The sequence below is a fragment of the Protomyctophum parallelum genome (genome assembly GCF_964188405.1).
Source record: "Protomyctophum parallelum genome assembly, chromosome: 8".
NCBI classification, from domain to species: Eukaryota; Metazoa; Chordata; class Actinopteri; order Myctophiformes; family Myctophidae; genus Protomyctophum; species Protomyctophum parallelum.
Genome location: NC_139703.1, coordinates 19692352 through 19720284, shown reverse-complemented (window position 1 = coordinate 19720284; position 27933 = coordinate 19692352). Strand labels below are relative to the sequence as shown.

At 42.1% G+C, this 27933-nt stretch overlaps 2 protein-coding genes across 3 annotated transcripts in view; both read right to left on the bottom strand.

Annotated features, from left to right (window-relative positions):
- kcnab2a (potassium voltage-gated channel subfamily A regulatory beta subunit 2a) overlaps positions 1–27933 on the bottom strand; it is a 178362-nt gene that overhangs the window by 118808 nt on the left and 31621 nt on the right. For both annotated transcript variants that reach the window (XM_083771443.1, XM_083771444.1), the window contains exon 2: positions 7889–8063. In XM_083771443.1, the coding sequence (XP_083627569.1) occupies positions 7889–7962 (74 nt within the window). In that variant the 5' untranslated portion in view covers positions 7963–8063. The remainder of the gene's footprint in view (positions 1–7888; positions 8064–27933) is intronic.
- LOC310863252 (bolA-like protein 2) lies at positions 21705–21965 on the bottom strand (the record flags this gene model as incomplete). The annotated part of the gene is made up of 1 exon (XM_083771458.1): positions 21705–21965. The coding sequence occupies one exon, from the start codon at positions 21963–21965 to the stop codon at positions 21705–21707; it is 261 nt and encodes an 86-aa protein (XP_083627584.1).

Sequence of the window (27933 nt, the reverse complement as noted above, 5' to 3'; positions counted from 1 at the left end):
TCTTCAGTATGAGGCTTTCTGAATATGTAAAGTATAAGTACCCATACATGCCGCTGCGAATATCTCCTGTGGCGCGGAAGCCGTTAAGTATTTTTAATATATGTTTGCCCGATTTGGAAGCTTGGATTCTTCTTTTCCTTCCTTGTTTATTGACACCTCATTGTACCGCCTATCTGGCTAGCTAGTGGCGCTATAGCTATGACACAGCAGATCAGAGGCAGGGACGTAGCCTCACAAGCCAACCGCACACCGGGAGGCGGTACAATAAACGGTAAACAAACAAGAAGAAATAAAGCGACCAAATCGGTCAAACAAAGATTAAAAATACTTAACGGCTTCCGCGCCACAGGAGATATTCGCAGCTGGATGTATAGCTACTTAAAGTTACCGAATTCAGAATAACTCAAGGAAAATAATGGCGTCACATGCCGCGGGTCCTATTTTAGAGAGAATCTCCATTTCCGCATATAGGAATTTCCATACGAAAATACAGTAGTGAGCAGGGACCCAACGTAAAACTCAACAAAATATCAGAAAGGTTTTACGTAGGGTCCCGAAAGGGGCTAACTGTGAGTGTGTGGAGTTCATTTTCTCCAAAACAGACTTGTTCGCTTCTAAACACCAATTGTTGCTTTCCCCTGTGTGCGAAATAAGCAATAAGGTGAAACAGAACACAAAGATGAGTAGCCTATTTATTTTTTAACACGCAGCACCTCTCTCTCTCTCTCTCTCTCTCTCTCTCTAGCATGTGTGCGCAGCAGCGCAATGACTGACTGTGACACAGACGCAGTCAATAATATATAGCATAAAAAAATAATTGGCCAAATATAACACTTTCCCTCTATCTGTGACTGTGATCAGCTCCTCACACACATAACTCCTCTCTCGTGCACGCCTGCTCAATTATAGCAACTGTTTGCGTAAGTGTATTTAAAAAAAATCCGATCGGGGGGGGGGGGGGGGGGGGGTTGTTGTTGTGCAAGAGAAAGCTCTTTAAAAGCTACAATCCTGAACTTGATTTGGTGAATAAAACATTAGTTTAACCAGTCTGTGTAGAAGAAGAGTATGTTATACAAGTAAGACGCGCAAACGCGGGAAGCGAACGCAGCTCGTGTGTGTGTGGTTGTGTGTGTGTGTGTGTGCGTGTGTGTGTGTGTGTGCTACAGCTGCGCCCTGTGTGTGTGTGTGCTACAGCTGCGCCCTGTGTGTGTGTGTGTGTGTGTGTGTGTGTGTGCTACAGCTGCGCCCTCTGGTGGCGGGCGGGTGGTGTAACAGCGGGACAGACACACAGACACACAGACACACACACACACACACAGACATTCAGCCCTTGCTGTCATAGTAAGTGGCTCACTGCGTTCGCAACCATACTGGCACATTTGCGATAGCTAAAGGCTGAGCACCTTTTCCATCACTGTTCATAATACTATTCCACTGAGACCTTTAGACCCAGGGTGTAGTTCCATCTAGACTAATACTCTTCAACCGAGACCTTTAGACCCAGGGTGTAGTTCCATCTAGACTAATACTCTTCCACTGAGACCTTTAGACCCAGGGTGTCGTTACATCTAGACTAATACTCTTCCACTGAGACCTTTAGACTCAGAGTGTAGTTCCATCTAGACTAGACCCAGGGTGTTGGTAGGAGAACTACTGCTTGGAGAAAGGTAGCACTGCCTGAAGCTCATAATAAGCCCAATGTCACCACTGGAGTCTTGCTCAGCTGTAGATAGATATTGGATTTGTAAAATGGGAGACCAAGGTTCGAATGCCAGCAAGTACACACAGACATATTATTGCAGCTTTAAAGCACCACTTCAGCACTTTTCAACTTACTTGGTCCTCACACATGTTCATGATAAAATGACACAATTGTTTTCCTACTCAGTCTGTGTCTGCTCTCATAGGAGGGCTGTGGGCAGTTCAGAAACCAGCTGTCTTCTAGTGACAACATCGATGGGGAATCCAAACTAATAGAAACGGCAGGCTTTCTATTCCTGAAAAGTTGCAATGCGTAAATGGAAGCCATCGTTCTCACGATAATAATGTCATTATTATTATTTATTTTTCATCTTTAAAAACATATCTGCCTAACGATGTCACTGGTGGACGGGTTTCTGAGCAGCCCACATTATTCCTATGAGACACAGACTGGTTTCTGAACTGCCTACAGCCCTCCTATGAGACACATACTGGTTTCTGAACTGCCCACAGCCCTCCTATGAGACACATACTGGTTTCTGAACTGCACACATCCCTCCTATGAGACACAGACTGGTTTCTGAACTGCTCACAGCCCTCCTATGAGACACAGACTGGTTTCTGAACTGCCAACAGCCCTCCTATGAGACACATACTGGTTTCTGAACTGCCCACAGCCCTCTTATGAGACACCGCCTCACAGTTTTGCTTTTTGTACAAACTTTTATTTCAAGTGCAAATAAATTGAGTTTGTCGTTTACTTTCCTCAATGTTGCCTCAAACCATCAGTCTGATCTTCACCTTGCCAGCAATGACATAAATCACATGTTGAGAGTATCCATGTGAATTATTTCTTTCAGACAGGATACTTTAAGTTTCATTTGTTAATTTATTGCAACAACATTAGACTTTGTGGCTCTTCTCTAGTGATGCTCCAGAAACAAATGTGTGCAAACATGACAAACTTGACTCCAAGCACCCATTTCCCCATGTGAAAAAGTCAAAAATACAATAATTAAATAGCTTGATAAGAGACTTATCAATGAACATAAAACAGGATGAAGCTGTGAAGGTGGGGGGGGGGGGGTGATTGATGATTCACTGATGAGCTGATCACAGAAAACAATGTTGATCATGCTGTGCCAATGGCGAGATTCTCGTCATTTACTGATTCGGAAAGAAATCGCTGATAGCCAACGTCTAGCAGCTTTGCTAGGTAACACTCTGATCGGCTGTGGTCCGTCAATGAAATGATTCGCCCTTGTCCACTGGCATTATAACAGCAATATTAAACCATTTAGACGTCTTCTAATTATTTTATTTTTGAAAGATTTTTCAAAAATAGCAGACCTACAAGCTCGTAGCGTGGCGCTATGAGTGTGTAGATCTGCTATTTTTTAATGGGTTAAACTTTTTTTTTCTTTCTCTGAATCCTTTCTCAGATTGAGGTGTTTGATCAAAACCGGGATGTTAGTGCATGGCGCATTACTAAATCGATATACTAACAACGATAACAAAACGTTCTTTAGTATTGGGTCTGCAAGGCTACATCCCATCAAATGGTGATCCGTGGCTCAAATGCCAAATGGATAAATCGCCTTGATGGCCCGGGCGGCTGGCGTAGCCATCTGGGCACCTTGGCTGGTAGTCCAGTCTGGCAGTGTGCCGCGGGTTCGACTCCCGATCCCGACGGCCTTTACTGCATGTCCCCATTTCCTGTTAGCCCACTTTCCATCTATCCCTCAGACCAGTCTGAAGTGAGTGGTGCAACAGTGCCCCCCTGTTGATACTCTAAACATAGAAATAAAGGCGAAAGCCACAAATAAATAATTCGTTATGACCTCTATAATATCATGGTCAATGCCTGTGTGAAAAGTGGGAGCGATTGGTACAGGCAGTGAGGAGCTACGACAGTGTTTCTGACATTCATCTAGACATCCTACTATAAATGTGCAACGTCTCCGTCAGTCTGCGTGTGTGTGTGTGTGTGTGTGTACGGTTGGATTGCACGCAACTCACATTGGACACACACGTTCCACACCCCCACAGGGAGTGCAGTGGCCGGTATCGAGTCGGTCGGACCCACGGTTCTCCAGAACCACCACAAAAGGCTCTGGTCAGGCTCTGCCAGTGGGCCAAATCAGCCTAAGTCCCCCCACCTGTGCAATCCCCAGCCTCTGCCTCAGCCAATTGATTGCCATGGCAACCCCACACCTGCCAATTGATTACTTAACCACTAGACTTTTCACAGTCAGTTTGCACTCTTCGGGCACAGGCAGACTGGCAGATACAGAGATATCCATGTGGGACACAGACAGACAGTTAAAACGGGTGCTATGAAAAGTTGACAACGAGTATTATTAGGTTCCCAAGTTGCATCGTTCTCAAGTAGGCCGGTGGCCGACGGGCATGTACAGGTCTAGTTGAGTTAATTATAGTATGATGTTATGATATGATATGATGATATGATACGCTTTTATTTAAAAAATAAAAAGTCATATTCCCTATATGTATGTAATGTATATTTAATTTCGAAATTTGGTACAGGGTTAATTTAAGGCAGGCGTTTAGAATCAAGCAATACTTGAACTGTATGGGTTTGGGTAACAATAGAGGCTTGATTCAGAAAATAAATCACCGTCACTGTCATATCCAAGGTGTAACTTCATCACAAAGCCACAATACTAAATATTGTGATTTGTGAATCTGGTGGCTGTTGGGCTGAATACTGGAGACACTGGGACGCAGTGGGTGCACACGCGCGCGCACGCACACACACACACACACACACACACACACACACACACACACACACACACACACACACACACACACACACACACACACACACACACACACTTCAATGTATGAGACCCGTACTCAGGAAGGGGAAAGCTACTAGGGACAATAGAGCGTTGCACTCCCGCCCCCTTCCATGACCGACGCCAGGCCCAGGAAATGATTCCCAATGCTTTTTTCCGATAGACATTTTAAAAAAGTATTTATTTAAAGACGGTTATACTCCACGGACAAAGCCAACTAGAGTCATGACAACTCATGACAACAAACAATATTTTGGACCAAACAAATAAATTACAAAGAAGAAAAACAACAAAAAAAGTTGTAACCTGACGTTTTTTTCTTAAAATTATTTGTTCCGCCCCGAACATGATTTTGTCATGATTTGTCACGACAAGAGTTTGCTTTGTACGAGGCTTTAAATAAATACTTTTTGAAATGTCTATGAGGAAAATGAACAGGGATTAATTTCCTGGGCCCTGGTAGGGGGCGGGACTGCAACGCTCAATACACAGCCAATACCCTCTTTTACCATCAGGGTGACAGTACATGGTACCTTCTCTGCAGGCTAGTAGGCCGTATTGTGAGGTCCCTTTTCGTTCAGTTCCGTTCCCACGGAAGTGGGACTACACAATTCTTTCTCTATAAAATAGATTTATAGGTAGAAAGTCCAAATAAAAAAGTTCTACTCGTGCCCTCCTGCAGTTTTTTTATAATCTATTTCTTACAAGGCGTAATAATATGTGCAAGGGGAGTGGTGTGGTTTTGGTCACGTGGACCAATCGCGCAGCCGCTTTATTCCCTTGAGTATGCGCGTGACGTCATCGTATGTGGAAGAACTTTTTGTTGTCCATAGCAACCTAGCAACTCACTGTTGCGATGCTGTTTTCATTCACTCTAAACTGGGAAAATGGGAAAGAGCCGTTGTGCGATTGACTGTACAAACAGATTAAAAAAATAACTCGGAGCTATCCTTTTACAGACTGACGAAATGTAAAGAAAAAAGTAGTAAATGGATCGCTGCACTTCGCCGATGTAGTCATGTTTCAGGGCTACTGGAATCCATGGATTTGCGGGTGCCACTTTCACTTTGTGTCAGGTATGTTGCTTTTTTTGTAAAACCATACGTTCAATGTAAAAGGGCCTTTTCACACAATGTCCCGTTTTAAACGAACCTAACAGAGTTCTCTTCTCCGGACCAAGAAGTGGATTAACATAGTCCGTTCCCCTGAAAGAGATCTGGTCAGGAGTAATTACTCATCAACATGTTACGTGAGTCCATGGAAAGACTTGATGTTAATGTTCTTATTGATCAACACACCCTGCAGTTACTGAATGTTAAGTCTCCATGGTTTTCCTCAGAATATCGTATGACACTGATTTATATGACACATTAAGAGTCCACTGATAACCACTACAGTGGTTTAATATCAAACTTTTTTTTGTTTGTTTTTTTCAAGGACCCACATAACTTTTGATTGTTATTGCACAAATGGACTTACTCTGAGAGTGTACGAATGGAACCAAATGGACCCATAGTGTCAGAGTTACAGACCTGCATGTGTCCATTTGTACACTCAGGCTGTAAGGGTCCATTTGGTTCCATCTCTCAGAGTTACAGACCTGTAAGGTCCATTTGGTTCCACTCTCACAGACCTGTAGGCTTAAGGCCTAAGAAGGGTCCATTTGGGGTCCAATGGGGTCCATTGGTTCCATTTGTACACTCAGTTACAGACATGCAGGCTAATCCTCTCTCACTCTAATGCCAGACTGGCATTAGAGTGAGACACTGGCATTGCCAGTGTGTGCCAGTGGTCACCCTTGGCACCCGTGGTTAAAGCTGCCTGCCCCTGCTTGTAGATCTGCTATTTTCTGCAAATGTTCCCTCCAGAATAGGGATGCTATTGTTCCAGTGGTTAATGTAAAGAAATAATCTCACAATGATTTGGCAGCCCCGTCCCGGATGAGTTTGTTTTGAGGCTGATGTCTGAAACAGGACATATGTGAAAACACCCCATATATGTAAACAAATTAATATCATATTTCTAGTAAATGTTTTTGTTGTTTTTGTTATTTAAGGGAAAAAGAGTGATGATCCTCTACATCCTGACTACGTGCCAAGGTTATTTGGTTTCACCTCCATCACTGATCGAAGTACAGCAGAGGTACAGACTGTTGTTGAAGTCCCAGGCATTGGGGTCCAGACAGAGGAAACACAAAATGACATTGCCTCATTACATGAACAGATTAAATCTTTAAATGCTGAATGTCAATCACTTAGGGATAAAGTCAACAAATTAGAAAGTGAGTTGAAACGTCGTACTCTTGATCCTTCAGAATTTGATGACAGCAAAATGAAATTCTTCACAGGACTACCAAATGTAGAGACTTTCATGTTGTTGTTCAATTTTGTGTCACCAAGTTTACCACCTCCTGCAAAACAGTCACTTAGTGATACTCAGAGACTTCTGCTTACAGCCTAACTGATGAAGCTGCGCCTCAATCTGTCTGAGGAACTTTTAGGTTACCTCTTTGGCATTCACCAGTCAACTGTATCTAGAATTTTTCACCTTTGGGTAGATGTGATGGCCATCAGGCTTCATCCCCTGATATTGTATATTAATATTTATACATTTGTGCTTGTCTTTTTCTATATTTTCATTTTGCAGGCAGGATAACCTGAAAAGGCGTTTGTCCTGTGATTTCCCCGAGCTGGTGTTTCACAGCCCTGCAACGCGCAACATCCCCAAACTGGTTTTTGTTGAAACATACACTGTTAGACAGGCTACCTCATCCATCAGACATGACAACAACTGAGTCAACCGAGGTAAGCCAAGCAGGTTCATCTTGGCAGCAGTTTTAACCTTGACCAGTCAACTTTCAATGCAAATATGTGTGCCACCTGTATCCAACACGGCCTATAGGGCCTGTATATCGTTTGTTCCTATAAGTATAGGACTTATGGACAAGCAGGCCCCGTCTCAGTTCTGTGCATAAAGTGTGATGTGATGCCTCTGACTGACTGGTGTTTCCTTCTGTTGGCATTGTTTCTTTATCGTCAATGTACTGTGTGATCGTGTTTGTTTGTATACGTTTTCTGTACCCTGATGACTGCTTGGCACAAAACAAATTTCCGAAAGGACAAATAAAATATCCATCTATCCAACAAAGGACAAATAAAATATCCATCTGGACAAATAAAATATCCATCTATCCAACAGTGTTGATGTCACAACGGCTGAATCACACACACACACACACACACACACACACACACACACACACACACACACACACACACACACACACACACACACACACACACACACACACACACACACACACACACACACACACACACACACACACACACGTGTCGAGGACTCACCTGTAGATCATGCCAGGTGAGCCAGTCTGTCGGTTGGAGAGGCGGACCGGCGAGTCTTGGGATTCAGGATACATGGAGGCAGGAGGGTGAGGCCAGCCTGCCTGTAGGGGGCGATCTCTCTATTCGCTGGGACGGCACGGCAGGGTAGAGTCTGTCACCGGACAACACAAGGCCTCTGGAGGGCGACACAAGAAAGACACGAGCACGATCAGCATGGCATTTAACCCATTTACTGTAGGCCTGACATTGAAATAAAAAACCTTCGCTCTAAAAGAATATATACCTATTCAAAGATTTGTGCCGCATTTTTACGATTTTTCAAAAGTTCATAGCGCGCCACTCTGTGCCGCACTATGAGCTTGTAGATCTGCTATTTTTCAATAGCTAAAGTATATCAGAATGCTTGAAACACCACAAGGGGTTTCCGCCCAAAATGGGTTAAGACAGAAGGACGATTCTACAAATGTCTGTCTTCTGTCAGTTTCTATGTCAGTCGTTCTCAAATATTTTCATGTCAAGGACCCCTAAAGATGTAATCGGCCGCCGACCCCCCCCATCTGAAAATATGGTGTTCCAGGAACCCCCCCAGAAGCAAATATTTGAGTTAAAAATGTTCGCTCTGAAAGAATATATATTCAAAGATGTGCACCACATTTTTTGCAATAATTTTTTTTAAGCAGACCTACAAGCTCAAGCTACGAGCTTGTAGATCTGCTATTTTTCAATAGTTAAAGTTAAAAAAATAACTTTAGAAAACAGAAAGAGCGAGAGGCCCACGCCCTTGTATGTGCTTAGTGCAGTGGTTTTCAACCTTTATCACATCAGGGTACATTATTTATTCGGCATTCGAGCCACGGAACCACCATTTGATGAGGTTTAGCCTCTCAGACACAACATTTAGAATGTTTCGTTGTCGTTGGATACGACTTTGTCCACAATTCCATCCATGCTGTTGATGATGTGATACCATAGGAGGCAGGAGAGATAACAGGCCTAAAATAACAACTATTCTGCATTCTTTAAATTGTGTAGACTTCTTGTAAAGCAAGTAATGCAGATGTTTAACAATAATTTAACTCCTGAGAGCGTACAATTTTAAAGATCTAATAAGGGTTCATTTGGTTACCAACTCTCCATCATTTAGCTGGGGACCACCTGGAACCCCTGCAAGGACCACCGGTGGTCCCCGGACCACTGGTTGAAAACCAGTGTCTTAGTGTATAAGGCCAGCAAAAGGTCAAACTCCACATCTGTCAAGTAACAAATCATATTGGCTGATTCACATAAACGGCCACAAGATGGCACCATCTCCTCACCATGAGGATGTGAGCTGATCGGTTCAGAGCAGTAAACATGGATTCAAGATGAAACAAAAGACTGAAAATGTTTTTTATTGTCAGTCCTAAAAAATAAAAAAAAATCTCTATATAGTGTTAGTACTACTATAGAGTGTTTGTTTCAGTAACAGGAGTCTCCATGTTTCTCCAGCTTTGTATTAACACAGAAAATGCATTTTCAGAAAACGAAAATGAAACTGGGATAGCCTTTTGTATCCAATCAGGATATAGAGAACGCAGTCAGGATACAGATTAAACAAGTGGAATGGTTAAGTGACGGCACAAAGACATGAACAGACACACATTGGAACTGGAACACATAATGCAATGAAATAGATCAAATTAATCATTTGAAATGATTGATTGGCAGGGAATTGTCAAGGGGTGAGTCGGGATGGGCACAACATTTATATTATTTATTATTGGGAAAGTGTTCCGCAAAGCATTTCCTGGTGGGGTCTGTGTATTCCTGGGACTCAAATAAATACAGTGTAGATTTTGTCGACTAAAACTAAGACTAAATAATACTGACAATTTCATCAACAAATACAAACTACAGACTATGTTAGGAAGGGACTATAGTGGACAAGAGATCCATTAGAAGTCATTTTACAATCGGTTGAATTCTGAAAATAGCAGATCTACAAGCTCACAATGCGCTGCGCTGTGAGCTTGTAGATCGGCTATTTTCAGCAATTGAAAATGCAGGCATTACAATGGCATTATTTTGGCCCACCAAAATACATCTTAGCCGACCATAACAACTGTAGATTGTAGACAACTAGACTAACACCAAGACATTCCGGGTGACTAAAATGTGACTAAAACGAAATGAAAACTATTCAAGAGACTATGACTAAAACAAAAAATGTGCTGCCAAAGACAACAGTGCTCTCTTGGCCTGGGCCGTGGCTGAGCGGTGCAGGCACAGGGGCTGGTAACCCAGCCTGACGGTGCGTCGCAGGTTGGAGTCCCGAGCCAGTCGGCCTTTGCCCTTTGGGCACTTTGGGCTGTATTTGCGTGTCTTAAAGGACCTATAACATAAAATTCAACTTTTTCTATTTATTTTGTGTTTTTGGGGCTCCCATGTGTGTTTTCTATCCCAACAAATAACCAATTTTGAACAATCAGGCCTTCATGTCAATTGGGTGTTTTAATGGAAATTGCTCTCAGGAACAGCTCGGCTGATTTTGGCCTCATCGTGATGTCATCAATGTCACCCTACTTTGTATAATTCCTCCTCTTCTTCAGTCTTCAGTTCCAAATTTGCATTTCCACTTTGTTTACAATGTCCACCATTGTTGATTTTCCAAGCTGGCATGGAATGGAAACAAGCCTGGTTAAATCTAGCATCAGTATTATAATGACTCAAATATTAAATAATCTGCATATCAGCACCCCCACCACCTCAGGACATTGTGGTACTGCAGCTAAAACTGCTTTCAAAGTCCAGAAATAAATGACAAGGCCTGGTTATATCAGAGTGGTGATTGAGGCTCAAACCATTAGAAATAACTTTGAGGGACATAGACCATATGATTATTAAATATTAAAAGCAGTTTTAAAATGCATGTTATTTGCGCTTTAAGTACCTTGGACATTGGACAGTGCCCTTATGTCTCTATGTATGCAACTGTATTTTTATTTCTGTTTTTGTATTTTGTCAAACGTGTGACGTGTGTATATCTGTGTTGCATACAAGGCTGCTGGGCCGCAAGACAAATTTCAGTGCAAACTGACAATAAAGTACTATATCATATCATATCATATCATACAGTAGGCCACTGTCGGGGAACCATTTGTGGGTCGCGGACAAACGTTTATGGGTCAAACATACTGTACCTGAGAAAATAATTTAAATCAAAGTCAATGATGATTTCTTTCTGTGATTTCATGAAGAAATAAAATAAAAATCTAAGAAATCCCATAAATTAGAAAAGAAAACGAGTGAAAAGAGACAATCTAAACGCTCACAACAAGGCGCCTATACGGCCTTCATCAGGCTATCTTTATGGATAAAGATAAAGATAAATGATCTGAATGTTTAATTGGAACCAAATGGACCCTTATGGGTCTGTAACTCTGATAGGCAATTCACACTGAGACGGACTGAATCTGTTTAATTGGAACCGTTTCCGAATACGGTTGCCTGGTCCCCGATGGCCATGATTCACATTGCCCGAGATTCAACAGCGCACCCAGGTACACTTGCATAACACACTTTAATCCTCCTGATGGCGGTGTGCTTGATGGCCAGGACACTGACCATCAACTCTGCGACATTGTCTCAAATAAATCGTCTGTGGTTTTTTTTGTTGACGCTTGGCTCGTCGACTAGAGATTATGTCACGTTCTTAAAAAGAAGTCCACTTTAGGTACGCATGCATTCACATTGGAACGATCCGTATCTGAATACACTTCAACGGTCCAGAGACCCGCCCCCCATGCAGTCCCAAATGGACCCTGACGGGTCCATTTGGTTTTGGTTCCATTGGTACACTCTCAGAGTTAAATTAACATTGATTTTTACAATATAAATTAGGTTCCCAGAGATAGAAATGCCATTACATGGGGGAACCTCAGCCTAATTCAGAACAAACTGGAGGTCCTAGAAATTAAACTGGTTGAGAATCACTGCGGTTGCCGTAAAAGCCTTCTCTTATGGGGGGTCCCTGGCGTATATTGTCTAATGGGGGTCCGCGGGGCTAATTAGTCAATTTGGGGGTCCTTGACGTGGAAAAGTTAACTAAATAAACCTTTTCACTGCATGTGAAGACAGTGTGAGGGAGGTTGTTCTGTCTATCTCCTATACACACCCCGTCGCCTGGAGGCGTGTAAAAGTCTTGCTTTGTATTCATACTAAAATAATCAAAAAGATGATCTATCCATTTTTGTAGATCTACATTTTAAAAAAAATGCTTGAAGAATTAAGAATTACTGTCAATACAATGACATCGTCACAATATCGATGGAGGTACTTGGCCAAAACAATATCGATAATTATTGATTTTGTCCATATCGCCAATAGGCTATGTCGTCGGAGCATTTCCGATCCACGTACGCTACATGGCAGACATTACCCAGAATGGAAGTGGTGTCGGCGGTGATCTGGGAATGCAGATGAGTTATCCCATTTAGGCTGACGTCGAAGGGGTTCCCGCCCAAAATGGGTTATGTATGGGTCGCAGTGATGATTTGGTCGACTAATACCATGACAAAGAAGAATGTCCGTTGACTACCTTGTATCACTGACAAAAACTAAATGGAAAGTAAATGAAAACTAAGCTATGACGACTAAAACTACATGTATTAACAATGTCATCAACAAATACAAACTAGACTATAAAATGTTAGGAAGGGACCCAGTGGACAGGAGATCCCAAGGAAAAGACACGAGTCATTTTACACTTGGTCACATGCTGAAAATAACAGATCTACAAGCAAGTGTAGTTACAGCATCAAGGCCCGCTGAAATACATGAAACACTAAAACATTCCAGGTGACTAAAACTAAATGAAAACTATTAAAAAAAGACTATGATTATGACTTTAATTAAACTAAACTACAGCCTGGGCCGTACGTGGCTCAGCGGTCCAGGCACCTTGGCTGGCAATCCAGTCTGGCAGTGTGCCGCGGGGAGGACAGCCACAAAAAAAAAACATTAAAAAAAATCAACACTGGCGACGACACAAGGCCAGCTGCCGCTCGTAATGGTACATGGGTCATAATGACATTGTGAAGGTGACTTTCTCCTGGCATCAATCACCCACCCCGGCAGGGTGAATATGGTGTCCCTTGTTCTCCTCAAGGGCTCATTTAACGCCTGCCTGCCTGCCCTCTTCGCTTCAATCACGGCACAACGGAATAGCTATGTGTTCCCCGGGTCGCTCCCGTGGCTACGAGGCGACGGAGATGATGATGGCACGACCCCGAAGGGATGAGAATGGGGGGCTGACTGGGGGCCGCTGGGTCGTAGATCTAAATTGTGACATCAGGCAGACGGACGGCAGAATCCTCCCGGGACTCATCATCGGTCTCTGATCTTGATCTCCGTCAGAGGACACAGGAGGGCTTTTCAAGGTGGGATTGTATGGCCTCTATACTATGAGACTGCAGCGATGAATCGATGAATCGTAATCAAATTGATTATTCAATTAGTTGCCAACTACAGTCCTTTTGGTAATCGTAATCGAATCGGCAACTAATGGCTGGAGTTTTTTTGCAATTATTTGTGGATGTTTTTCCAGAGTTAAAAAGGGGTGAGCCATCTCCCTCTCCGTACAATATGCTGATAGTTGCACATGCACAGTAGCGAATGCAAAGCAAAATATCACACATAATGCAACACATGGTTATGAATGAATTACCTTACCGGTATTCATCTTTAATGTTTTGTTAATGTTTTGTTAGTTAAAACAACATAAAATGATAAAATCAAATTTTAAAGGTGATAGCTAAATGGGTAATCCGACCATAATCCGACTAATCGATAAAACATTTAAATCAATTATGAAAACAATCGCTATAGTTAGGCCTTACACACCGCTGCTTCTGTTCGCTGGACTGGAGACATAATGCTGCGAGAGACGAGAGAGGCGCCAACGCCAGGTTTAAGTGAACCACTTTTAGCCACTGGCAAGAGTACATGGATGATATCGAGTTGCATTTCCTCTGCAGTTCAAATGACGCAAGTCTTCAACTGTTTTAGAGAAACACACGAGAGGAAGAACACAGTGCAGCGAGCGCCACATGCACCCCAACAGCTCACAAGAGGAAGAACACAGTGCAGCGAGCGCCACATGCAGAACAAACGGCTCAAAAAACAGCCCAGTAGTGGAAAGCAGGGGTTCCCAAACTTTTTTGGCCCAGGTACCCCTTGGGGGGGGGGGAAGATCTTTTTCCAGGTACCCCCTCATCGTCCCAACACCGATAAGCAAATTTGCAACCTTACATTTAGATGCCATTGGAACTATTTGTATTAAAACAAATGAAACTCACACAAAACATTTTCATTTATTTAAGATGCTATCTTAGAATAGATGTAGACCTATTTGACAGTGCAGAAACATATAATTGCCTTCCTTGATGCATCAATTATCAGCTGGTCACAGTCATAGACTCAGCATCAGCAACTGTAAGTGATGCAGTCATTTCTATCCAAAAGCCCTTGAATAATGGAATAGGATTAAGGATTACTGTGATTATTATGGTAAGCTCACATATCACAACATCAGAATTATTTTGCGGACCCCCTGGCTATTTGTCGCGGACTCCCAGGGGTACGCAGACCCCACTTTGGGAACCACTGGTATAAAGTAACTAAGTGCATTTACTTAAGTACTCTACTTGAGTCCTTAAGTACTGTACTTTACTTGAGTATTTCCGAGTTAGTTACTTTGTAGATGTATTACAAAACATGCATCAACCACTTCAGCCCTATACACATTTCGGCCATTTGAAAATAGACGATCCACAAGCTCACAATGCATCGTGACGCGACACATTGTGAGCTTGTAGATCGGCTATTTTCAAAAGATTTTTGTTATCCATTTAAAATGTTTAAATGAGACATTGTCATAATGACTACTTTTGGTACTGCAAGTACATTTTGATGCCAATACTTTGGTACTTTTACCCAAGTACAAGACTATTTTGAGCACATTTTTCCACCACTGAAAACAGCTGCGTATATAGATCATTCCGAGAACAGCTATACCGTGAAGACACACGACGTCTGGTCTCTTAGCGCGTACATATACAGCCGATTACTCCATGCTTTGTGTGTCACGCGCAATAATCTGTCGTGTCCAAAAATAGCATATCTACAAGCTCACAACAACTCTTCTTATATATATATATATATATACACGTGGCACGTTGTGGCGGCGCTTGTAATATATGCCATTTCATTTGCCGGCACGTTGACTTCATCGCACGGCAACGTATTATGTTGACTAAATGGAAACTAAATGAAAACTAAGCTATGATGACTGAAACTACGTGTATTAACAATTTCATCGACAAATAAAAACTAGACTATAAAATGTTAGGAAGGGACCAGTGGACAGGAGATCCCAAGGAAAAGACACAAGTCATTTTTACACTTGTTCACATGCTCAAAATAGCAGATCTGCAAGCAAGTGTAGTATCAGCATCAAGGCCCGCCGAAATACATTAAACACGGAAACATTCCAGGTGACTATCCAAAAAGACTATGATTATGACTATAATTAAACTGAAATCAAAATGTGGGTTTCCGTCAGTCCGACAGAGATGACGCCTGCAGTGCTGCTGAAGATGTTGCTACTGCTGAGTGCTGACTGCAGCATTGCGGCACACACACACACACACACACACACACACACACACACACACACACACACACACACACACACACACACACACACACACACACACACACACACACACACACACACACACACACACACACACACACACACACACACAAACTTGGGGGAGAGTGAGAGAGCTCAGATTTACTGCTCTAATGGGCCAAGGTGCACTTTGCAGATTAAAACTGCAGACAGGAGAATTAAGTAACGGGTGGAAGAGGAGGGTGGAGGGACAAAAGGAACAGCGAGCAGTGAAAGAAACGGAGTGGAGGAGGACAATGTTATCCCGTTAAAGCCTTCGGGGCCACAGCCGCCAGACAATTTAATTTTGATCCAAAGAACTGCAGGTCACACACAGCAGGGGACGAGTAGTAGTAGAGTAGTAGACTATAAGTAGTGTCTGGAAACTAGGGTGGGGCAATTTATTGATATTATATCAATATCGTGATAGGAGACCAGATATTTGTGGCAGGTGAAACCTAGCTTATGATCGCTGCTGGTGGCTTTAGAGACTGGCTGCTTGGATGATTGGCTGCCCGACTCTGACCCCCCCCATACTCTGGTACAACATATTATCAACCATGTTTCATGGGAAACATGGGAATCAACCTCAAGTCTAAATGGGTTAAGCAATTAAGCATGCCAAAGTAACTATGGAGTATGGACTGGGCGGCTCTGATGTGTAGGCTATGGGTATAAGGTCACTGAACCGACAGGCTAGCTAGCTGTCGCTATAGAATGCAAATATATCAGTGTCTGCTGTCATGACACAGCTTCCCCCTTCACACCGCTGCCCCACACAGCATCCCTTACATCACAGTGTCATCGTCTGGCATGACTAATCTTTGACACGTCATGTTCAAAGTGAAACTTTCACTTACTGATTTATACTAGAGCCCCAGGCCATATAAATATATCGGCCTAGACCAATACAGAACACAGAAAATCAGCCATTATTGGACTCGGTATTGGCAATTACAGCAATAACAGATCATGTCCCGTCAACCTAGCATAGATCTCCGTTTTTTCAGTGTTTTGTGTGGAAAATGTCAAAGGTCTTCCAAAGTATAGCAGATCTGAAGCCAATCTTGTAATTAGGCGTCCCCGTGACGAAAATAGACAACCTAAAAGCTGAACTTGAAGATCAGCTAAATTCCCACATTTTGACACCATCCATCCAGCATGTCCCCCTGGAACATGTTGTTGAGGACCGGTGTTACTCAACATACAACATATTTTCAGATGGGGGTCAGTGGCCAATTCCATATATTTTTGGGGGTCCTTGACATGAAAATGTTTGAGAACCACTGACATAGAAACATAGGGTTTTCAGAAAACTTTATTTAGGAGATTCTTTTAAAATTATTTTTAAAATTTTCACGGATACTGAGAAATAATAAGCCAACCCATTTTCAAATTCAGTGGGCTAAGATGCCCCGATCATAAGCCCATATACCCAGACATGGCCCTTAGGTAATCATATTATAGATGGACGATATTGCATTAGAAGCAAACGGAGGAAGTATCAAAACTGAAAGCAGAGATGGAATTGGAGATGTGCAATTATCCTATCAAGCACTGGGGGTGCAAAAGATGACATCGCCTGTTGTGTGTGTGCGGTCTCCCCTAAGAGCACGAGCACATGCATGCACGCACTATTAGTGCTGCACAATTCTTGCTCAAATGTGAACCTCGCCTTTTCTCCACAATAATTGAGATCACGATTCTCACACCATTTCCGTGAAAATATTAATTAAATAAGACATGAACAAAAACACATACTGTATAGAGAGTACCTCTGTATATTATCTACCAAGGAAAAATGCTACATTGAGAACCAAAAGGTTTCTCCACATACAGTACTGTCCATCCATAACTCAGTCCACCCACACCCAGACAGCATTATAGTCTGACATGCAGGAAACGCTCCAGCACGTGCTGCTCCCGTGCGTGCGGTTATGGTTAGGTTAAGGTTTGAGGTAAAGTTGGTTATGGTAAGTTGGTTATGGTTAGGTTAGGGTTTGAGGTAAAGTTGGTTATTGTAAGTTGGTTATGGTTAGGTTAGGGTTTGAGGTAAAGTTGGTTATGGTAAGTTGGTTATGGTTAGGTTAGGGTTTGAGGTAAGTTGGTTATGGTTAGGTTAGGGTTTGAGGTAAAGTTGGTTATGGTAAGTTGGTTATGGTTAGGTTAGGGTTTGAGGTAAGTTGGTTATGTTAAGTTGGTTATGGTTAGGTTAGGGTTTGAGGTAAGTTGGTTATGGTAAGTTGGTTATGGTTAGGTTAGGGTTTGAGGTAAGTTGGTTATGGTTAGGTTAGGGTTTGAGGTAAAGTTGGTTATGGTAAGTACACAATCCGTACACAAATCCGTTCCGTACCGAACCAATCAGCGTGAGCTAAGGGCGGGATATGTGCGAAACCGGATGTGAAGCTATATAGACACGTCAATATGATTGGTTGTGTTTGCACGCCCACACGGTGATAGACAGACGGTCCCATCCAATCATCTACCAAGTATCTTGAAAAAAAGGAAAAGCCCCGTCATCGAATTTGATTCCGCGATCCCAGATCCCAATAAGCTGTGAAACAAATTTGTGTAGCAAGCTTCTTGGATCTGGCAGCGTCAGGTTAATCATTTCGGCACTACAGCGCCGAAACAGCGGTAAAATAAGAGTATGAATCGGCCCCGAGTGTGTTTCCTTTGTGAGACAGACAGACAGGCAGACAGGCAGGCAGCTCTGGCCCAGAAAAGTATAGTGGCGGAAGTGGTGGAAAAAGTACTCAAGTAAAAGCATCAATACCGCAATTTAGAGATACAAGTAAAAGTCCGGAATTCAAAATAAGCAAAAGTACTCATTAATCAGAATGTCCTATTTCATGTTTTCAAATGTATTAAAGAGTAGAGCCTGACCAATTGCCAGATCTTTGTGTTAATCCCGCTTTTGCAGAGTAGTGTTTATTTGCAGATGATTTTGACTGATACTTTGTAAAAAAATATTCTGAAAGAATAAAGGGAAGCTCCGCAAACTCAAATCTGTGCACAATCAATATATTTATTTGCAACCTTTCGGTCTATATAATACTGACCTTCTTCAGGCAAATAATTCCTAAATCATTTTGAAAAACTTGAAAGCAAACAAATAAATATATATCCAAATAACGGTTTGATGGATAAAACATTTTTTTACGCCTTCCCTATATTGCACTTTGATATTATGAGAGGGACATTAACTTTAACCCATTTTGGACAGGAACCCCTTTTGGTGTTCTAAACACTTATAATTTAGCTATTGTAAAATAGCAGATCTACAAGCTCATAGCGTGCCACCGAGTGGCGCGCTACGAGCTTGTAGGTCTGCTATTTTTGAAATATCATGAAAATGTGTTTTTTTTTTAGAGCCAGTTTTTAACTCAAATCTTTGCTTCTGGAGGGTCACTGGAACAACATATTTTCAGATGGGGGTCGGCGACATATTACATATATAATTTTTGGGGTCCTTGACATAAAATATTGAGAACCACTGAAAGAGAAAAAATACTTAAAAAAAAAAAAGAAATCGACATCAGGCCTGAAGAGCTGAGAGCACTGCAGTGGACGGAGAGCAGGGAACAACCGACTGCAGCAGATAGGGAAGAACCTCGCTCCACCTCTGAGCTGGGCCGCATAGTATACCAGGGGCCCATCCTAGCCCCTCTTGGAACCTCACCGGCCGCCATTAGCTCCGAGAAGAGGTTCCGTGTTGGGATGGATATCCCTGCAATAGGTAGAAATGGGTAGAGCCCGTCCCAAGAGCAGTGGAGAAAACTCTTTTCGCAGTATCGTATGCAAAAAGTGAAAAGGCATTTCTTGAGAGCTGCAGAGGATAGAAGTTTTAGCGGCCAGCTGGCTTAAATAGCTTTTTCTTAGTCAGCCTGTGCCATGTTTTCCGAAATGCAATCTTACAGAAGCAGTACAGCGCTTGCAGACAGGCGTTGACTGGCCACAGGCTGATGACAAAAAAAATAAGCTATTTATGCGGTTGTTCCACCCCGCTCCAATTTTATTACTGGACGCAAAATATTCTATAAAAATGAATAATAATCCAATGACTGTCTCCCATTCACGGTGGGTAACAAATAATGACCCTTGATACACCACTGCTTTACTTTGCTCTTCTCTCATCCTTTCAGCAGCATCCTACAGATCATTAGACACCCGAATATGAACGAGGAAACGGAAGGATGAGAGACTGAGTCATAGGTCCTCATTCACAAAAGAGAAATATGCCAGTGTAACGGATGACTAAACAGATATCGTATTAATCCGTCCGATCAAACTACAATTTTTTACCGTGCAATTCAAAGAGTGGTGTGTAGCACAGGTGCGCAGGCGTATTGCAGGTGTATGTCATACTGAATGCAGCGGGTGCCAAGTGATCTGAAAATCACCCGACAACCTCATTTGCATTGATCCACGCCCTAGTCATACCATAAAAGGCTTCAAGCATGACTCAGCAGACAGCAGTTTGTCTGAGATCCATCTGTCAAAAAATGAAAAAAAGGCTTTGCGCAGCTCAAACTGTCCCTGACGGTGGAACAACAAAATAATTATATTTTCCAGTGACTAGCAGCTTCACAAATTAGGCTATAATAAAAATGATTGCTGGAAGGAAATCACAGCCGCGGTCACTGCTGTATATGAATAGAATATAGTACTAGCCTGCACTCTATATATTACAGGCGATGAGCTTGTAGAGCAGTTAATTTTGACAGGTGAGTCTCTGCACAGACAGATCTTCAAGCAAACAGCGCGAGTTATATGAATATAATTATAAAGGAAACTTGCCAACTTAGCACGCATTGCTTCACTCCTTGTTAAATGTCAGAACGTTAATAAGTTAACTGATGTTACAGTTTCACTGTCACATAATGAGAAAGAAGTTCATATACTGTTCATCACACGACCAAATGCTTTATTAAAACTCTGCAATGATTAAAGGCCCTATATTGATTAGCCGCGGTGATTCCCTGCCCTGCACTGTCGGATTTGGAAAGCAAATATATGGACATGCATGGACACAGGACATTATTTTCTCTCTTTTCTTTCTTGTGGGATTAATTTGTTTTTGGACTAAAGGCTATAGCCTATTTCATCCGATCCAACTTGTTGTATGTTTCCTCAGCTGCAGTTAAGAGTTGGCTATTCTGTGTGGCGTCCGCACGTGATCAATATACATTATTATGAATTAATACCATGACGCAAATGGAGGCAGATATAGCTGCTTGCAGCAAAGGCATTTAGACCTATGTGAAACTTTAATTGGCTGAGTCTCTGTCAACATATGCTGATCAGCGAGTCACAGTGGTAACTAGAAACAAAATTTCAATATTTTTTTCTGGGTGCCTGAAGCTCGCCAAGTCTGTGCAGCATTTCTCGAACATATCCATGGCACATGCAGAAGAATGAGCTCCAAACCTCCCAAAAAACAAACTCATTCCACTTCTTCTAGGCCTGGAGTGGCGCACTATGAGCTTGTAGGTCTGCTATTTTTTAAATAGCTAAATTATAACATAAGTTTGCATCACAAAATACATGCAGTAATCCCAGGTCTCTATATTGCCTCCCCCTGGCCAGCCGGGGCATCTGATGGAGGGGAAAAAGGAACTGATTGGAATAACGTGTTCCTTCCACGTGCAACGTCCAACCAGGGAAACTCCCCCGTCAGGTGAAAATAAGCAGCTTGGACTCCTCATGCATTAGAAGGAAGCATGAGTCCGTTGCTCTCCCCAAGGTTGGCAGAGGGAGTGTAGCGCCCAGGATTACATTAGATAATCGACACTGGGTGTTACAAAAATCATGGGTTAATCATTTATTTAGTAATCCGCGATGTATAAACTGACCCAAATACACAGATTCAGTGAACTCACAGCAGTTCAGGAATGGATATTTGCATTTTTGTTTTTTTTGGTTCTCGTTGGTCCGATCGAATTACTACTGGAACAAGCACGGAAAGTTTGACGCTGTCCGGGCGGATGTCGCCCTGGTAAAACTATTACAGTACATTACTTAGTGCCAAAGACTGGTATCCAGTACTCACACCTTAATGGTATGCGTGTGTTATTCAACTGCGAGGTATGTGTGCGTCGTGTGTCACTGTGCCTTCCGTTTCTCCCATTGCTCCGGCGTGAGGGTCTTCTGTTCCAAGGCGTGGATCTGTTTCAGTTCCTCCTCCAGGCATGTGTTCACCAGCCTGTGTCTCTGTAGGAGAGGCTTCCCCTCGAACCGCGACGACACCACCAGCACCTTGAAGCTGGCAGCGCACCTGTCGGCCGAGGTGTCCTCCACCTCCACGTGCTCCGCTAACAGCTCCTTGGTGAGCTTCTGGCGGATAAGATCTGCGGTTACGGCCATGGCCTCCCCCCCGGGGGTATCAATACGATACGATGTAACACTTTAAAAACAGTCGTTTCACGTCTGTTTGTGAGAGTTCAGCGGAATACAACTGGGGGGAAACCTCAAACTGCAACTTTCATATATGGGATGGCTTTACTCCTTCAGGGATGTCATCCGACGTGACGTCATGCTCACCGTCAGTGACATCACTGTCAAATACTATGCACCTTTAGCCTAGCCTAGTGTCGTCATTAAGAGCAGTATTTTGTCACGCAACTGAAACATATGCGGGACTATTGTTCTACGTCTCAGCCTATGGTCTCAGCTGAAACACATGCGGGACTATTGTTCCACATCTCAGCTGAAACATATGCAGGACTATTGTTCTACATCTCAGCTGAAACACATGGACTATTGTTCTACATCTCAACTGAAACACATACTATTGTTCTACATCTCAGCCAAAACACATGGAGGACTATTGTTCTACATCTCAACTGAAACACATACTATTGTTCTACATCTCAGCCAAAACACATGGAGGACTATTGTTCTACATCTCAGCTGAAACACATGGAGGACTATTGTTCTACATCTCAGCTGAAACACATGGAGGACTATTGTTCTACATCTCAGCTGAAACACATGGAGGACTATTGTTCTACATCTCAGCTAAAACACATGGAGGACTATTGTTCTACATCTCAGCTGAAACACAGACTATTGTTCTACATCTCAACTGAAACACATGGACTATTGTTCTACATCTCAACTGAAACACATGGACTATTGTTCTACATCTCAACTGAAACATATGGAGGATTATTGTCCTACATTTCAACTGAAACACATGGAGGACTATTGTTCTACATCTCAACTGAAACACATACTATTGTTCTACATCTCAGCCAAAACACATGGAGGAATATTGTTCTACATCTCAACTGAAACACATGGAGGACTATTGTTCTACATCTCAGCTGAAACACATGGAGGACTATTGTTCTACATCTCAGCTGAAACACATGGAGGACTATTGTTCTACATTTCAGCTAAAACACATGGATGACTATTGTTCTACATCTCAGCTGAAACACAGACTATTGTTCTACATCTCAACTGAAACACATGGACTATTGTTCTACATCTCAACTGAAACATATGGAGGATTATTGTCCTACATCTCAACTGAAACACATGGAGGACTATTGTTCTACATCTCAGCTGAAACAGACTATTGTTCTACATCTCAGCTGAAACACATGCAGGACTATTGTTCTACATCTCAGCTGAAACACATGGAGGACTATTGTTCTACATCTCAACTGAAACACATGGAGGACTATTGTTCTACATCTCAGCTGAAACAGACTATTGTTCTACATCTCAGCTGAAACACATGCAGGACTATTGTTCTACATCTCAGCTGAAACACATGGAGGACTATTGTTCTACATCTCAGCTGAAACACATGGAGGACTATTATTCTACATCTCAGCTGAAACACAGACTATTGTTCTACATCTCAGCTGAAACACATGCAGGACTATTGTTCTACATCTCAGCTGAAACACAGACTATTGTTCTACATCTCAGCTGAAACACATGCAGGACTATTGTTCTACATCTCAACTGAAACACATGGACTATTGTTCTACATCTCAACTGAAACACATGGACTATTGTTCTACATCTCAACTGAAACATATGGAGGATTATTGTCCTACATCTCAACTGAAACACATGGAGGACTATTGTTCTACATCTCAGCTGAAACAGACTATTGTTCTACATCTCAGCTGAAACACATGCAGGACTATTGTTCAACATCTCAGCTGAAACACATGGAGGACTATTGTTCTACATCTCAACTGAAACACATGGAGGACTATTGTTCTACATCTCAGCTGAAACAGACTATTGTTCTACATCTCAGCTGAAACACATGCAGGACTATTGTTCTACATCTCAGCTGAAACACATGGAGGACTATTGTTCTACATCTCAGCTGAAACACATGGAGGACTATTATTCTACATCTCAGCTGAAACACAGACTATTGTTCTACATCTCAGCTGAAACACATGCAGGACTATTGTTCTACATCTCAGCTGAAACACAGACTATTGTTCTACATCTCAGCTGAAACACATGCAGGACTATTGTTCTACATCTCAACTGAAACACATGGACTATTGTTCTACATCTCAGCTGAAACACATGGAGGACTATTGTTCTACATCTCAGCTGAAACACATGGAGGACTATTGTTCTACATCTCAACTGAAACACATGCAGGACTATTGTTCTACATCTCAACTGAAACACATGGAGGACTATTGTTCTACATCTCAGCTGAAACACATGGAGGACTATTGTTCTACATCTCAGCTGAAACACATGGAGGACTATTGTTCTACATCTCAGCTGAAACACATGGAGGACTATTGTTCTACATCTCAGCTGAAACACATGGAGGACTATTGTTCTACATCTCAGCTGAAACACATGGAGGACTATTGTTCTACATCTCAACTGAAACACATGCAGGACTATTATTCTACATCTCAGCTGAAACACATGGAGGACTATTGTTCTACATCTCAGCTGAAACACATGGACTATTGTTCTACATCTCAGCTGAAACACATGGAAGACTATTGTTCTACATCTCAGCTGAAACACATGGATGACTATTGTTCTACATCTCAGCTGAAACACATGGAAGACTATTGTTCTACATCTCAGCTGAAACACATGCAGGACTATTGTTCTACATCTCAACTGAAACACATGCAGGACTATTGTTCTACATCTCAGCTGAAACACATGCAGGACTATTGTTCTACATCTCAGCTGAAACACATGGAGGACTATTGTTCTACATCTCAGCTGAAACACATGGAAGACTATTGTTCTACATCTCAGCTGAAACACATGCAGGACTATTGTTCTACATCTCAACTGAAACACATGCAGGACTATTTTTCTACATTTCAGCTGAAACACATGGAGGACTATTGTTCTACATCTCAGCTGAAACACATGGAAGACTATTGTTCTACATCTCAGCTGAAACACATGCAGGACTATTGTTCTACATCTCAACTGAAACACATGCAGGACTATTGTTCTACATCTCAGCTGAAACACATGGAGGACTATTGTTCTACATCTCAACTGAAACACATGCAGGACTATTGTTCTACATCTCAGCTGAAACACATGGAGGACTATTGTTCTACATCTCAGCTGAATTTGCTGAAACACATGGAGGACTATTGTTCTACACCCATTTAGGCCTAAGCAAAGATTTGAGTTAAAAACGTTCGCTCTGAAAGAATAATATATATATATATATATTAGAGCTGGGACTTGATTAAAAAAAATAATCTAATTAATCAGAGGCTTTGTAGTTAATTCATCTTGATTAATCGCATTTTAATCACATATCAATTTTCAACCTGAGAACAGCGAGAAACCTTTTTTTTCAAAAAAAATTGGTATCCCAGTGAATCAATGAATAGTGACTACAGGATACCACTCATTTTCAACATTTTACTGTCATTAATATACATGTTGTGGAAATAATAACAAAAAGTCACCCCATTCTGTGTTGCCTAGAACTGGAGGTCTGAAAAAAATAAGTAACAGTAACAAATGCATCTCAGTGACCTCACAAAGCTGTACTTCATATTGTTACTGTTTTTTGTCAGACCTCCAGTTCACAAAATGGGGTGACTTTTTATTATTTCCAGTTTTCCACACAACTCCATAGATTATTTTTGGAAATGAGTGGCATTCCCCTTTAAGCAATAACACTTTTTTTTCAACAGATAATCAAGTGCAGCAAGTGCCTATATAAAGTGTCTAGGAATACTCAAATGTGCTTTACATGGTGGGGCATGAGAAAACAAATACAAACTACTTTATTAGGGGGGAAACACTTAGACAAAGGTGGAATGAACGGTGGAATGAACTAGCTGGGGAGTGCATTTCACATGGGGTTGGGGGCTTGGGGCAGATCATTGTCTGACCACGGACCTTCACACTTGCTGCTTCAGTATGTTTCGAATCGCATACTGTCGTGCTTGACGTGCAAGCCTTAGCCTCGATACCCAGGCTTTCATTTCGTCTGCGCGAAAGATGAAAGCCTGGAAAAAGCCGTGGGCTGAACCAGTCTAAAAGTGGGAATCAACCCTTCCGCGTAGGCGTCGCTCTAAATGATGTGACGTAGCGCTGCACTAGGGGGGAGAGGAGGGGCCGGGGGTGACGGACAGATCGATGAGATCCAATCAGGGTGCGCGCTTTTCTGAGACGCGACCCTCCCATCTAGGCCAGAAATGTCTCTGCTTAGGTCAGGCTATGCAAGCCTCTACTCTGCGAGACAGCTGAAGCAGCTAGCATGGAAGCTAACGTTAACGTTGGTCATATGGCTTATGGATCCTTTCCCTCTGACATTGCACACAACCATGCTGCGATCCACGCGTCCATCCAATAGCTTTTAAATCTAAAGCGATATAAGCGGCTTCTTCGTTCGATTCGTTTGAGTGTTGTTGTTATCTGACGGAGCTGTAGTGTAGAGTGAACTGGACTGCTGCTGCTGCTGTGAGGGGGCTCCTCCCCCGGCAAGCCGTGCAGCAGCCTAATGCGCCTATTCAGTACTAGAAATGCGCCCAGTGAGAAACGTTCCGCCGTGAAAGAAAAGGTGCGATTAAATGCGTTAATTTTTTTTAACACGTAATTTTTTCTGTAGTTAATTAATCTCAATTAACGCGTTAAAGTCCCGGCCCAAATATATATATATATATATATATATATATATATATATATATATATATATATATATATATATATATATATATATATATATATATATATATATATATATATATATACATACATACATACATACATAGCCTACTATACAAAGATTTGCACCACATTTTCACAATAAAAAAACAGATCTACGAGCTTTATATAGGAGCACTTTATAGGGCACATATAGGGCACTTTATATAGGAGCACAGCTATAGCCCCTCCTATATACAGCTTTCCATCCCGTCACGTCTCACATTTTGCCATTGACAATGAAAGGAGAATTTACGTCACATGTGCCTGAAATATGTCGTAAATGTGTGGCAACACAAACATTAAATGGCGTTGACAATGAAAGGAACATTTACGTCACATGTACTGGGATATCTATCCATCATTTTTCATATAGCAAGATGCGCGCGGCAAAGAAGCCTAAAACATATCACTTACATGCAGAGTGGGAAGAAGATTATTTTTTCACGATGTCACATTACAAGTCCAACTGCGTTTGCCTTACTCGAGCCCATCACTACATTCATGTGCTTCCCATTCAGAAGCTGATGTTGATTCCATTGCCTCGAAAATAGCAACACTTTTTAACATGAACTCTTCTGGAGAATGAGATCATGGCGCTGCAGGCTGACATACAGTTAAAGTTGCGCGCCCGCGATGGAGAGTTTTGGAACTTACTCGTGGAGGAAAAGTATCCTAACATCAGGACTTGTGCAGCCTCGCTCACAGCGTTATTTGGCTCCACATATTTATGTGAATCAGCGTTTTCCCACATGAAGATAATTTAGTCCAAATATCATTCCACGTTGACGGACGATCATTTGGAGGCCTGTTTAAGACTAGCTGTCAGCAGTGACTGTCCGGATTATGCAGCGCTGACGGACTCCATTCAGTGCAAGGCTGCAAGCAGTCATCTGATTAAAAGGATAGTTTAGCTTTTTTAAACTTAAATTGTATGAAATACTTTCCATTAATATAGTGGTTATTTATTTTGAGTATTTTAAGCAATGGGATAATATTTTTTTGGTTGGTAGATCACCTTGAGCTGGCAATTTTAAAAGTAGACCTCAAGTCAAAAAAGTGTGGGCACCCCTGATTTAGTCGAACAAAATGTATTTTGGCAGGCCTCGATGCCGTCGTAATGACAGATTTTTTC